The sequence below is a fragment of the Curcuma longa genome, chromosome 3 (assembly GCF_044706935.1).
Source record: "Curcuma longa cultivar G26 ecotype Majalengka, Jawa Barat chromosome 3, ITB_CL_G26_1.1, whole genome shotgun sequence".
Taxonomy (NCBI): Eukaryota; Viridiplantae; Streptophyta; class Magnoliopsida; order Zingiberales; family Zingiberaceae; genus Curcuma; species Curcuma longa.
Genome location: NC_133863.1, coordinates 19,451,680 through 19,466,928, shown reverse-complemented (window position 1 = coordinate 19,466,928; position 15,249 = coordinate 19,451,680). Strand labels below are relative to the sequence as shown.

At 41.7% G+C, this 15,249-nt stretch overlaps 2 protein-coding genes and 1 pseudogene across 2 annotated transcripts in view; 2 read left to right on the top strand and 1 right to left on the bottom strand.

Moving 5' to 3' along the window:
* LOC141823840 (uncharacterized) overlaps positions 1-9,526 on the top strand; it is a 100,248-nt gene extending 90,722 nt beyond the window's left edge. Inside the window, exon 6 of the mRNA XM_074711057.1 lies at positions 9,511-9,526. The gene's annotated coding sequence lies outside the window, so the exon portion shown is untranslated. The remainder of the gene's footprint in view (positions 1-9,510) is intronic.
* On the bottom strand, positions 1,321-2,834 carry LOC141824126 (1-aminocyclopropane-1-carboxylate oxidase-like). The gene is made up of 4 exons (XM_074711364.1): positions 2,609-2,834; positions 2,263-2,513; positions 2,012-2,159; positions 1,321-1,923 (listed from the first exon to the last, which is right to left on the bottom strand). The coding sequence occupies exons 1-4, from the start codon at positions 2,708-2,710 to the stop codon at positions 1,474-1,476; spliced, it is 951 nt and encodes a 316-aa protein (XP_074567465.1). The 5' UTR covers positions 2,711-2,834; the 3' UTR covers positions 1,321-1,473.
* Positions 9,527-11,518: 1,992 nt separating the features above from the next.
* Positions 11,519-12,272, top strand: LOC141823837 (uncharacterized; annotated as a pseudogene).
* Positions 12,273-15,249: the final 2,977 nt, after the last annotated feature.

Below are 15,249 nucleotides of genomic sequence, written 5' to 3'. Positions count from 1 at the left end.
CCATGATTTCGAACACAAGAAGAAGGTGGAAGCTAAGAATACTCTAGAGAACTACGCCGCCTACAGCATGAGAAATACCATAACGGAGGATAAAATTGAATCACAGCTTGCTACTGCCGACAAGAAGAAGATTGAGGATGCCATTGAGCAGGCAATTCCATGGCTTGATGGCAATTAGGTAAAGGCAAATGAATTCAAGGACAAGAATAGCATTCATGAAGTCATTCTCATCGACGGATTAACAATGATTCTCAAAGTCCAACAATTAGTAGAGTTTGCTGTGTTGATATCACATGATCTTCCTCCTGGACAACCACCTGATACTACTTTAAACTCGAGGATGAGTTTTTTTTTCAACCTGGGGCGATTGATGTAGGAGAATTTAAAGATTTTTATTATTAATTTTGATAATTTTATTTTTTTTAGCAATTTTCAAAGTTTTTAGTATTTAGGATAGTTTTGAAAAGTTCTATTTTTTATTTTAGAATTTTTAAAATCCGTTTAGGATTTTTAGGAATCGAGTCTGTTAAGAATTTTTTATTAGAAATCTTTCTTTTTGAGTTTATTAAGAAATTTTCCTTTTATTAGAAATCTTCCTTTTCAAGTTTGTTAAGAAATTGATTGTACCATAAACTACCATCCAGGGAAAGCTAATGTGGTAGTTGATGCCTTGAGTCAGAAGTCTTGTGGGATTTTGGCCAGTCATTGGGTGGCTGTTACCGATTTGGTTCGTCAATTTTCAGAGTTGGGATTAGCAGAACATGGTCAGACTCAGCATGGTGTATTGGTTTTAATAGTTGCTCAGTCAACTATAGTGGAGAAGATTAAGGCAGCACAAGCGAGTGATCGGCATATTCAGTTTATCTGTAGTAGGGTGAATTTTGAACAGCAAATGGAGTTTTCTTGTGACAAGGAGGGGATACTTCATTTTCGAAGATGACTTTATGTTTTGAAACAACATTGGATTAAGGAGGAATTATTGCAGGAGGTACATCATTCCAGGTTGGTAATACATCCATGTGGTACCCGAATGTATCAAGATCTGAAGCGTACTTATTGGTGGGATGGTATGAAGAGAGATATCACAGATTTTGTTGCGCGATGTTTGGTGTGCCAGCAGGTGAAGGTTGAACATCAAAGACTGGCCAGATTACTTCAGGAGATATCGATACCTGAGTGAAAATTAGAGCATGTTACTATGAATTTTATGGTGGGCTTGCCCAGGAGCGGAAAGCGCAAAGGGCAAACTACAAAACTTCTAATTTTTTTCCTTAATTAATCGCTCAAACTGACATAATTATTAATCGCTCAAAAGCAATGTTCATAAAAATAAATATGGATTTGAATTGAGAATACCACATATTACAGCTTGTCAAAACGAACAAACAATGACAGTCCACACAATGATAAAACCATAAATCGATAACAATTGTAATTAATCGTATAATTAATCATTGTATAGTTAATTGGCTCCTAGTTAATTGCTTTGACCGCCTCAAATCTTGGTTCTTTAGGCATGTACTTCTGCTTCACGTACACGTCCATGTAGTCCCCAAACAGAAACTCGGGGTAAGCAGTAGTAGTCTCGGCGGCGGCGCCGGCGGCCGAAGCCGGACAAATGACGGCCTTCACTGACGGGTTGTAGAACGAGGCGATGGAGCGGCGGTTTCCATTGCCGGTGGCGAGCACGCGGTGCCATACGCTCTTGTACCGCCCATTGCTGACCACCTCGATCTGGTCCCCGGTGTTAATGACGATAGCATTGGCCAACGGCTGCACGTCCACCCACTCGCCGTCCTTGAGGATCTGCAAGCCGCCGACGCGGTCATCTTGGAAAAGGAGGATGACGCCGCCCGCGTCGGTGTGGGGTCGGAGGCCCAGCTCCACCAGGTCCAGCCGCGGGCAGGGCGGGTAGTGGCTCACCTTCAATGACGCAACCCCAGAATTTAAATTAATTATTTTATTTATTAAAATCTGTCCTCCGTCAACGTCAACGTCAATGAATGCTCACCTTGGTGCCGAAGAACGGCTCGTGCTCGCCGTTTCCGGTGAACTTGTTCTTGAAGGTGCCCTTTTCCAGCCCCAAGTTCTCTTCCATGATTTCCATCAATTTCTCGGCTAACTTTTTCACCTCTGCTCTGTACTCCCTCATAGTCTCCCTAATCGATCGATCGATCAATCAATCAATTTATCGATGTCAATTTTTATGCAACATATATAATTGTCATGAAAATTAATATATTCATCGTGTGGTTTAATTACTTGAATTGGGGAGGGTGGGATGGCCATTGGTTGTCGTCTTGGAGAACAAAGACGTCCTCCCAGTCCACATCGTCCAACTTCTTCTTGTTGTTGTTTACGTCGCCGGCGACCTCTTCTTCTTCCCGAACGAGTTGGTCGAGGAGCTGCACCGGCCTGGACGCCTTGAAGGCCTCGGCTCTGTGCCTGTAGCTCTCCGTGCACACCTTCTTCACGCGTTCCAGCAGCTCCACCGGAATCCCATGGTTCACCAGCTGCGCGCAAAAGCATTAATTTTAGTAACATTAATTCCCAAATTGACTGATCTAAACAGTAGCAATCTAATTAACAGAGTCATAAAACACCAGACCTGGAAGAATCCCCACTGTTCACATCCATTGTCTATCTGAGCCAGAGTCTCGGCCCTCTCCTTCCCTTCCAACTTGGAGAAGTCAATGACTGGAATCGCCATGAAGAGAGTACTGGTCGGCTTTTGCTCGGCTAGCTACTACAACTGCTGCTGGAGTACTGCTCGGTGTGAGGAATTCACGATGAGCGAGGGGGCGTTTTATAGAGCAGGATCGATGATGGTTCAGTGTCACGAGGAAGAAACGGAGAAGCTACTGCAGGAGCTAGCCACGCGGGACGGAGCAAAGTGTTTTGTTTTCCTCTTATTTTGTAAGAAGCATGTGAGGAAACAGCAGCCTTCGTCGTCTTCTTCAACACTGGTTTTCTCCTGCCCATTGCAATTATTCAACGAATTATTGCATTTGCAGCAGATGGAAAGATATGCATTAGGAGGAGGAGGAGGATGATGATGTAGAAATCTGGTGCAAAATATAATTTTTTTTTTTCAGAAATTATATTATTGGAGCATGATTTTACGATTAGTTTTTTGAAATTAATCATTGCATTTTAGGATTTAGGTTTAGCATTTGTTCGGAATTATTTTGTATCGAGTAACTGAAAGTCGTATTTGTCGTCGTATCGGGTTTATCGAATTTTGAGTTGCTCAATCCAGATCGTGAGATGGAAATGGCATGGCAAAGATCTCTGACAAAAACCTGTTAGTATTTTAGTATATTTCTCTAGTTGGGTAAAAAATTTATATTGATCGTGTATCAGGTACATTTTATTATATGGCCTCTATACCTCGAGGCCGAGGCCGAGGATGAGGTTGACACCTAGGACGACCTGAGATGTCAGAGGAGCCCGATCTTATTCAGAAGGAGAGGGATATACGGGATCAAAACCGTAATATTCCGATCAGAGAGCCGAGTTTTCAGGCCCAGGGGATTCCTCCAGATATGCCTACATTTGCTCCAGCTGGCAAAAGTCGTATTATGACCTTGGCCAAATCGACCAAGGAACATTTCACTTTATTTCACGGAGGATCTGATCCGTGAAAAGCTCGGTCATGGATGGAGAATTTGGTAGATACTTATGAGTATATGGATTGTACGGACGCAGAGAAGGTCGGATTGGCTACTTATCACTTGCGAGATGAGGCTCTTACTTGGTGGAAGACTCAGAAGATCGTAATTGGAGAGCGGGAGGTGAAATGGGCATTTTTCAAAGGGGCATTCGAGAGAGAGTTTTTCTCGGCGACCTTCCGCATGACACGCCGCCAGGAGTTCTTGAGTCTGAAGCAAGGAGAAAGGTCAGTTACCGAATATAACTCAGAATTTAAGAAACTTTCAGAGTTCTGTCCACAGCTGGTGGCGCAGGACGAGGATCGGATGTGCCAGTTTATGCAGGGCCTTGCTGCATATATTCGAGACAGGATGTCAGGGTCTTCTATCAGCTCGTACAGAGAGGCTTTAGACCGAGCACTGGCTATCGAGTTAACTCGGCAGCAGATCATCTCGAGAGAAAGAACCAGGGAGGCAAAGTGCTCGGGGTAAGATGAAGAGCCAAGACTCTCAGTCGACTGCTCAGAACCGACAGAGGACTGGATAGCCGTTTAGAGGTCAGTTCCATAGTACTTCATAGCCGAGTCAAAAGGATAAGGGAAAGAAATGTAATCGATGTGGATCACATAGTCATCTGGTGGTCGATTGTCCATTGGATTACTCTATCTGTTACTTCTGCAAATTACCCGGTCATATGGCCAGAGAGTGTACTTTGAAGGCTCAGCTAGAGCCTACTAATGTTATATCATTTGGAGAACGTTCTACACAGTAGTGATCGCAGAGGACACAGAGGACGAGAGCCCCGCAGCAGCCGCGACCCTTGCCATCTCAGCCACAGATATATCTACTGCAGGGGAGGGACCAGACAGCTATACCAACAGCATTCTAGTACACCACCAGATCAGAGACGCATTATCCTCCACCACATTATCTATCAACAGTGCCTCAACTATATATGTTACCAACAGCTCCACCGCTAGAGGTTCGTTATTCGATGATTCCGATGCAGCAACAACTATCAGTAACTCCTACTTCATACAGTGTGCCAGTCATTACGTTCAGTCACGACATCTACACCTCAGAGTCCGTTTCAGATAAATTGGAGGCCTTTGATCTCTCAGCCAGACTCAGCCAACTAGTGCGGAGGTTGGTCATGTCTATGCTATCACATAGGAGGAGGCACAGCGGCCCAATGGATGATAATTCAGGGTATGGTTTCAGTTTATGTTGTATATGCTGATACCTTGATTGACACTAGTAGTTACATGCATTTATGTCTAGATTATTTTGAGCAAAATTAGGAGAATTTTTATGATTAGATTTTGTAGTCTGGCAGTATCTCTGCCTTCTGGTGAAATGCTGATTTAAAAATTAGGAGATCAAGGGATGATCGTTGGATTTCGACGATCATACCCTGATAGTAAAATTTTTAAGTGCTAGATATGATGGAGTTTAATATCATTCTTGGTAGGGACTGGTTGGCCACTTATCATGCTACGATGAATTGTCGAGCTAGAGTGATTACCTCCCTACCTGCGGATCAACTCGCATAGAAATTCATGGGTACTAAGAGTGATGAAATATTCATTATCTCGGCAATACAGGTATAGAGGATGTTAGATGGTGAAATGGTATGAAGAGAGATATCGCTGACTTTGTTGCAAAGTGTTTAGTCTGTCAGCAGGTGAAGGCTAAACACTAGAGACCAATAGAATTACTTCAAGAGATCCCAGTTCCAGAGTGAAAATGAGATCATATTACCATGGATTTCATTACTGGCTTACCCAGGACTCAGAAGGGTCTTGATGTGATTTGAGTAATCGTTGATCGATTAAATAAATCTGCGTATTTCCTTCCGATACGTCAGACTGACTCGTTGGATCATTTGGGCGGATTTGTAGTGTAGAGAGATTGTTAGATTACATTGAATTCCAGTGAGCATTAGTTTGGGAAGAGATCTGTGGTTTACTTCACGGTTCAGGCAGAATTTGCAGTAGACACTAGGTACTCTGTATTTGGTCACTACAGGTTTTTCTTTCAGTGCATGATTTACTTTCGTTATTATCTACTCTGTTGATACTGTTATCACTTGTGCTACTTATCTAGTTGACACTTATGGATATTCGTTGTTGATACTTTGTATTTGTTTGTGGATGTTGTTATAAGCACTGCCTGTGTGGGTGCGACATTATATCATTTTAGCACTGCCTGTGTGGGTGCGACATTATATCATTTTAGCACTGCCTGTGTGGGTGCGACATTATATCATTTTAGCACTGCCTGTGTGGGTGCTACGTGCCTGTGTGAGTGCGATCATTATATCATCTTAGCACTACCTGTGTAGGTGTGATCATTATATCATCTTAGCACTGCTTGTGTGGGTGCGATCACTATATCATACTAACACTGCTTGTATGGGTGCATAGCACTGCCTGTGAGGGTGCGATTATTATAGCACAGTCTGTGTGTATGCTATGATATATTTGTTGTATATTATACTATATTGTTGTTTACAGTATCTTTGTGTGTGATTGTTGTACATGTTGATATATGATTGTACCATTAGCTATCATTCATGGAAAGCTAATGTAGTCGTAGATGCGCTTAACCGGAAGTCACGTGGTATTCTGGCTAATTAGATGGTAGCCGTCACTGATCTGATTTGTCAGTTTTCAGAGTTGGGGGTTGATAGAGTATAGTCGGACTTAGCAAGGTGTTCTAGTATCGATGGTTGCTCAGTCGCCTATTGTGGAGAAGATAAAATTAGCACAGGCTAGCGACCAGCATCTTCAGTTTATCCGCAGCAGGAGGGACTCCGGACAGCAAATAGAGTTCTCTTGTGATGCAGATAGAATAATTTGATTTCGAGGATGATTCATGTTCTAGGGCAGCATTCAGTTAAGGATGAGTTGTTGCATGAGGCACACCATTCGAGGTTTGCGATACATCTGGGTAGTACTCAGATATATCGAGATCTGAGATGCTCGAGTGTATTACTATAATCTTTATACACTATAGCATGAAGGAAGTAAATTTAGGGACCAAATTTTTGTTAGTGGGGAAGAATGTAATATACGAGAAATTTTAAGGTTGATTGTAAATAATCGAACCCTAATAGGTAAGGATTAAAGGGTTAATTGGTCATTTGAGGCTTGATTAATTAAGGATTTGGGTTTTAAATTAGGGTAATGAGGTAACCTAATTAATCTAACCCTTTAGTCTAACTAAGAGGCTAATTAAATGAACCCATTTAATCCCTAATTTTAGGCAAATGAATCAAGTCATTTACCCAATTAAAGACCAATTAACTTGATCCAAGAGAAGCCCAAATTGCTTAAGGATTATTGGGTTAGTGGCTATTGGATCTTTAAAACCCGATACCCGACCTGTTAAAGAGTCTTCTTTTCCATTGCAAAATCGTGATTTTTTCCTTCTCCCGCAGCGATCTCATTTCCTCCGCCCGAAGCTTCTCCAGCCACGGTTCTCGATCTTCCGCTGGTGCCGGCTGCAAGAGGGCATCATCCAAGGCTTCGAATCGAGCCATTCTCTTCCTCTCCATTCCTGATCTCCTATCGGGGCTTGGCTGGACGCGGGTCAGGGACGACGGCGATCGAAGCAGGTAAGAGAGATTGAGCTTGAAAGATCAACCGGTAAGCTGAAATTTCATATCTGTGGTTTCTCCTTGGGATTTCTTCGGATTTCAGAATTTCTTGGGTTCCCAGGTTGTGGAATTGGATCTGTGGAGTTGGTGGCGATTCTGATCGGCGGCGACAAATACAACGCAAAGTTTGGAAGGAGCTTTGATTTGGTGAGTTTAATCCCTAGTTGAATTCCTAGTGAGGGCGTTCGTTGAGTTTTCTCAGATCCGTTAGCTTGCTGATTCGTTGGGAAACAGATTGATTGATTAGGTGTTGACAACAACCTTGATTCAAGAACAGAGCAAAGGCTTCTAGGGCTTGGAACGGTTGATCTAGAGGTAAGTTCTCTTGATGTTGATCTAGATGTGGTTGAGTAGAAAGCGGTTGATTTGGAGTTTGGTTTGTGGATTTCAACAAGTCTGATCAAATCAAGGTTGCTACTAGTACACAGTTAGCTAGTCTTTGAGCTCACTGATCCGAACAGCTTGAAGGAAGGAAGAAGAGAAACCTGAGGTGAGTTCTTGTATAGATTATGTTGAATGTTTTGTTTTGGCAAGATATTAGGGATACTATTTGATTGGATCAGTTTCTTGATTGTGTAAGATTCTGATCAAATTATCATTTAGGGATTAAGACCTATTAGATTGTTTAATAAAATCAACTAAGTGATTGTTAACCTTAGTTTGAGTCTAACCAACCATGATTAAGCTGGTTAAGATTGGTTTGATTAGTTTAGGTCTAATTAAACCTGAAATCAATTGGGTTAACGAGTTAATGCAACTAATTAATTAATTGGTTAAATATAATTAATCAATTAATTAGTTACCTTGTGTTAATGGAAACCTACTTGGTTCCTAACATGGAATCGAATTATAGTCCTACTAGGTTAGAATGAGTTTATGAACCTAATATGGATTATCCTGGATTTGATTGAATACGAAATTAGTTGTATTAAATTATTAATACAACTAATTCATGGTTTGATTAAATCCTGATAATCACAATCCAACGGTTAGATTGGTCTAACCCTAAATGGAATTAAACTAACTCTAAATTGATTAGAGTTTCTTGGTGATATGACTTTTCATATAGAATGGTTTTACTCTTCTTGCAAGACCTTGAGCGATTATAGGACTTTCATATTATACGAGGATCTATTTTTGAGGGTTCTAGGATTTTATTTGTGATTTATCAGGTGGGTAATTTACTGTATTTGGTCAATACAGTTCTTTCTTTTCCAGTGCATGATTCTCTTATAGTTACCATAGTTGATACCTAGATTCTGTTCCTTACTGTTATTTGGATACTTCTTACCTTACTCATGTTGATACCATGCTTGCCCTTGTTTCGATTGATCTTGGATTATCATTCTTGACTACTGTTCTATCCTTGTTTATATCATCGGTGACCATTAGAGGTTATAGTTTTATTTACTTATGATACCTGTGATCATTAGGACCTTATACCTACGCTTGTTGATTAGCATGGTAGCTGAAGATTACTGTGATTTGATCATCTTATCATGATACATGATGACGATTGTAAATCCCTTGTGGGTCTATCATGATGGTAGTTGGCCTTTAGTGGCATTATTATATAGGTGGTTGTTATACCCTATTTCCATCTTGGTGATGGCGACTGTATGGCAGTGTACGCAGTCGATGGCTGTATGGCAGTATGTGTTCGGATCTCTTCTAATTTCTAAAGTTTAATGAGATCATAGCTGTGGAACAGATCTGTAGCGGCATGATTCAAGAACACAGCTTAGAGTTGGGGCTAGATTCTAGAGCAAAGGAGCCGATAATTTTGAGGCAAGGTTTTTGGAAACGATTCTTGTAGAATCAATTATAAATTTTTGCTAGGTTTTATATTGATTGGTAGTTGTTAGGTTTTGAACTTAATGGAATTGATCTGTTTAGGAGAGTTAGGTTAATAGGTTAGTTAAGTTAGTTTAAACCAATTAGAATGTGGTTAACTTAAATTAAGATCTAATCAATTGTGATTAGGTTTTGATTGAGTTAAATTGGGTTTATTAACCTAATGTGGTTAGCTTGGATTTAATTAAACATGAGATTGGTTGTATTAATTAATTAATATAACTAATTAGTGGATTAGTTAAACCCAACAGTTAGATTTGGTCTAACCCTAAATGAGATTTAATTAACTCTAAATTGATTAGAGCTTCTTGGTTATGATTTTAGGGATGTATTATCTTCTTGCAGGACCCTGAGCGATTATAGGACTTTCATATTATACGAGGATATATTTCTGTGTGTTCTAGGATTTGACCTGCGATTTATCAGATGGGTAATTTACTGTATTTGGTCAATATAGTTCTTTTCCATTTTCAGTGCATGATTCTTTGATACATTCTTGTAGTTTGATACCTTGATTCTATTCCTATCTCTTATTTGTATACTTGTTATGTTACTCATGTTCATACCATGCTTGACCTTATGTCTGTTGATCTTGGATTATTATTCTTGACCGTTGTTTCTATCCTTGATATGACATCTGTGATCATTATTGGTATGGTTCTTTTCTTATGATACCTGAGATCATTATGAGTTACATCTACGCTTATTGATTAGTATGGTAGGTGTTGATTATTATGATTTGAGCATCTCATCATGATGCATGATAAATGATTGTAAATCCCTTGTTGTGGGTCTATCGTGATGGTAGATGGCTTGTAGTGATATATCTATATAGGTGGTTATCATACCCTATTTCCATCGCAGTGATGGTGGTTGTATGGCAGTACGCAGCCGAGTCGATGATTTGCCTCGACACCGGGTAGGGGTGGTACTCGGAGAGTACATGGTTGGTACGTCGGGGATGAGTATTAGAGGACAGATATCGGCCATAGGATACGTAGCTTATCATAGCTACTGGATCACCGGACTAGCACTGATCCCCCGATTTGGATCACCGGACTACTTTGGATTGTAGGGCGCGGAGTACTGATCCCCCGATGCCGGACATTCTCAGACTCAGATGCTTGCACAAGTTCTGTAGTGAGTGTGGCAGTTGCATCATGCATATGCGCATCATGTGCATGATATATATGTATTGGACCGTACTGATACTGCATTTTGATTGTCTACCTGTTTGATTCTTGATTGTTGCACTATGTTTGACATGTCATTCATATGGTGCATTACATGAGATCCATGTTAGTTGCTTATTACCTGCAGAGATATTGTTGATACCTTGTTGACCTTTGGTATGTATTTATACTCTTGCTATTTACTTCGTCATGCACTTTCTTTCTGTATTACCCACTGAGTATTTGTACTCACATCTTTGGACCCTGAGATTTTTCTGTCTTCCCAGATATCAGGTAGGAGCTTACAGAGGATGCCAGGGATCTGCCAGCTATGCCATCTCACGACGAGGACTTTGTGTGTGTGTTGGATATGTTTGTAGTATGTGGTGGTATACTTGTATTGTTGGTTTACTTTCTGCACTATCGGTTTTCTGATTTCGTATCGGTATTTTGAGACTTAGCATGTTTCCTATTCGTGATTTCATACTTGTACTTGTTACGTTTCCGCTTACGAAACTTTGGATTTTTCGTTACTTTATCGAATTTATTCCTTAATCGTTGTGTAGAATTAGAATTTTATTCTTATGCATTGTGTAGGATGTGTACGTGGCCGTGTGGGTCACTTTTACTTTTATTACTTGTATAAATCCATATTTTGTAGTATGGATAGGCCGTGTGGGCCTTATTATATGTTTGTATTCAGGGAATTGTCAGTGATACTGGGGAGGTGCTGTCGAAATTTTTCGGACGGCTATCTCCCGGATCGTGACAATTTGATCAATTTAGTTCTGGTATCAGTGATTTGTAGTATATCTGATACCAATTTAGTGGTATCAGAGCGTTTACGGTCTTACGTACCAATTTAGTGGTATCAGAGCGTAGGTTTACATTCGTTTGTCATTTTGAGTCTATCGAGCATGGTTTTACGATTAGTTTTTCGGAATTAATCGTTGCATTTTAGGACTTAGGTTTAGCATTTGTTCGGAATTGTTTTGTATCGAGTAACCGAAAGTCGTATTTGTCATCGTATCGGGTTTATCGGATTTTGAGTTGCTCGATCCAGATTGTGAGATGGAAATGGCATGGCAAAGATCTCCGGTAAAAATCTGTAAGTATTTTAGTATATTTTTCTAGTTGGGTAGAAAATTTATACTGGTCGTGTATCAGGTACATTTTATTATATGGCCCCTATACCCCGAGGACGAGGTCGACCGCCGAGACGACCTGTTAGGTCCGAGGAGCCAGATGTTATCGAGGAGGAGAGAGATTTACGGGATCAGGACCGTAATATACCTACTGGAGAGCATAGTTCTCAGGCTCAGGGGATTCCTCCAGATATGCCTACATCTGCTCCGGCTGACAAAAGCCGTATTATGACCTTGGCCAAATCGGCCAAGGAACGTTTCACTTTATTTCACGGAGGATCTGATCCGTGGAAAGCTCGGTCGTGGATGGAGAATTTGGTGGATACTTATGATTATATGGATTGTACGGACTTAGAGAAGGTCGGATTGGCTACTTATCACCTACGAGATGAGGCTCTTACTTGGTGGAAGACTCAGAAGATCGTATTTGGAGAGCGGGAGGTGACATGGACATCTTTCAGAGAGGCATTCGAGAGAGAGTTTTTCCTGGCGACCTTCCGCATGGCACGCCGCCAGGAGTTCTTGAGTCTGAAGCAAGGGGAGAGGTCAGTTACGGAATATAACTCAGAATTTAAGAAACTTTCAGAGTTCTGTCCACAACTGGTGGCGCAGGACGAGGATCGGATGTGCCAGTTTATGCAGGGCCTCGCTGCATACATTAGAGACAGGATGTCCTTCTATCAGCTCGTACAGAGAGGCCTTAGATAGGGCACTGGCCATCGAGTTAACTCGACAGCAGATATCTAGAGAGAAAGAGAAAGAGGTTGGAAAAGCAGAACGTTCGCGGTAAGATGAGGAGTCGGGACTCTCAGCCGACTGCTCAGAAGCGACAGAGGACTGGACAGCCGTCTAGAGGACAGTTCCGTAGTACTTCATATTCGGGCCAGAAAGATCAGAATAGGAAGTGTAATCACTGCGGATCACATAGTCATACGATGGATGATTGCCCACTAGATCAGCCTATCTGTTACTATTGTAAACTTTCGGGTCATACGGTCAGAGAGTGTACTTTGAAGGCTCAGCTGGAGTCTACTGGTGCTGCATCTTCTGGAGGACGTCCTACCCAACAGCGATCTCAGAGGACACAGAGGCCCAGAGCACATCAGCAGCAGCGACCCCTACCGTCCCAGCCACAGATATATATGCTTTAGAGGAGAGATCATCCAGCTCTACCGACAGTTTTCAGTATCCTGCTAGTTCAGAGATTCATTATCCTACTCAGCAGTATATACTAGTGATGCCACAGTCGTATATAATATCTGTTCAACAGCCTCAGTTTCCAGCTCCTCCGAGTCAGGTTCCAACGGAGTGGCGGCCTTCTACCTGCAGGTTGCGCAGCCGTCCAGTACAGAGATTGGACGTGTCTACGCTATTACTCGGGATGATGCGCAGCGGGCCGATGGATCGGTCATCAGGGGTATGGTTTCTGTCTATTCCATATATGCAGATACTTTAATTGATACTGGAAGCTCTCACTTTTTTATATCTAGTATTTTTGCTGAAAATTGATAGAATCCTGATGATTAGATTGTGTAGTCTAGCAGTATCTTTACCCTCAGGTGAAGTGCTGACTACAAATCAGCAGATTAGGGGATGTTCATTAGATTTTGACGGTCATACCCTTACAGTAGATCTGCAGGCGCTTGATATGGCAGAATTCGATATCATTCTGGGTATGGATTGGTTGGCCACTTACCATGCTACAACAGATTGCCGAGCGAGAGTGGTTACCTTCCGACCTCCAGATCAACCTGCTTGGGAATTCGTTGGTACTCAGAGTGATGGATTATCTATCATCTCAGCTATTCAGGCTTAGAGGATGTTAGACACGGTTGCCGAGGTTATCTACTATTTCTGAAGCAAACGGAGGGAGACGATACTTCTTGTCCTTCCGATGTTTGTATTGTTCGGGAGTATCAAGATGTTTCTCCGGACGAGCTTCCTGGCTTGCCACCACAGAGGCAAGTCCAGTTCACTATTGAGTTGATTCCCAGTATGGCACCCGTGTCTTAGGCTCCATATCGGATGACACCGAAAGAGTTGGAGGAAATTAAAGTTCAGCTACAAGAATTGTTGGATCGGGGTTTTATTTGTCCGAGTGTTTCACCATGGGGAACCCCAGTCCTATTTGTGAAGAAAAAGAAAGGATCTATATGATTGTGTATTGATTACCGTCAATTGAATGCGGTAACAGTGAAGATCAAATATCCGTTGCCGCGCATCGATGATTTATTTGACCAGCTGAAAGGTTCATGCGTGTACTCTAAGATTGATCTGCGGTCTGGCTATCATCAGCTCAGAGTACGAGACGAGGATGTCCAGAAGGCAGCTTTCCACATTTGGTATGGACACTATAAGTTTTTGGTGATGTCGTTCGGTATGGATCTGATAAATCAGATTTTCTTGGAGTATCTAGATCGGTTCGTCATTGTCTTCATCGATGATATTCTTATATATTCTCGATCAGAGGCAAAACATGAGCAGCATCTCCCCATTGTACTTGAGATATTACGTCGGGAGCAGCTGTACGCAAAGTTCAGCAAATATGATTTCTGGTTATCATCGATGGGATTTCTCGGGCACGTGGTATCCAGCAGAGGGATTTCTGTTGAACCTCAAAAGATTGAGGCTGTTACTGGTTGGGAGCAGCCGAAGACAGTTCAAGAGGTCCATAGTTTTCTGAGTTTAGCAGGATATTATCAGAGATTTGTTGAGGGTTTCTCGCGTCTTGCTACACCGCTAACTCGTCTAACAAAAAAGGGAGCGAAGTTCGTCTGGTCAGAGGCCTGCGAGACTAGCTTCCAGGAGCTTAAGCAGCAGTTAGTGAGTGCTCCGATTCTCGTGATTCCTTCTGGCGAGGATGGATTTACACTTTATATCGATGCATCATTCCAGGGACTTGGTGCGGTATTGATGCAGCATGACCGGGTAGTCGCTTATGCTTCTCGTCAGTTGAAAGACCACGAGAAGAACTACCCTGTGCACGATTTGGAGCTTGTCACTATTATCTTCGCTTTGAAGATTTGGTGACACTACTTATATGGAGTTACCTTCGAGATCTTCATAGATCATAAAAGCCTGAAATATCTGTTCACCCAGAAAGAACTGAACCTCAGACAGATACGCTGGATGGAGTATTTGAAAGATTATGACTGTACCATTAGCTATCATCCATGGAAAGCTAATATGGTAGCTGATGCGCTTAGTCGGAAGTCACAGGGGATTCTGGCTAGTCAAATGGTAGCCGTTACTGATCTAATCTAGCAATTTTCCAAGATTGGACTGATAGAGCATAGTCGGACTTAGCATGGTGTTGTAGTTTCGATAGTTGCTCAGTCACCTATAGTGGAGAAGATTAAGTTAGCCCAGGCTAGTGATCAGTATCTAAAGTTTATCCGCAGCATAGTGGACTCCGGACAGCAGATAGAGTTCTCATGTGATGCAGAAGGGATAATTCGATTTTGAGGACGACTTTGTGTTCCAGAGCAGCATTCGGTTAAGGAAGAGTTGTTGCATGAGGCACACCATTCTAGGTTTGTGATACATCTGGGCGGTCCTCGTATGTATCGGAATCTGAGAGGCTCGAGTATATTACTAAGGTAATTATACACTATAGTATGAAGGAAGTAAATTTGGGGACCAAATTATTGTTAGTGGGGAGAATGTAAAATACTAGAACTTAAGGGGTAATAATTTGCAAACAAATTTATCCTAATTATTAAGGTTTAAAAGGGAATTGATGAAGCCATTTAAGGGGATAATTAATT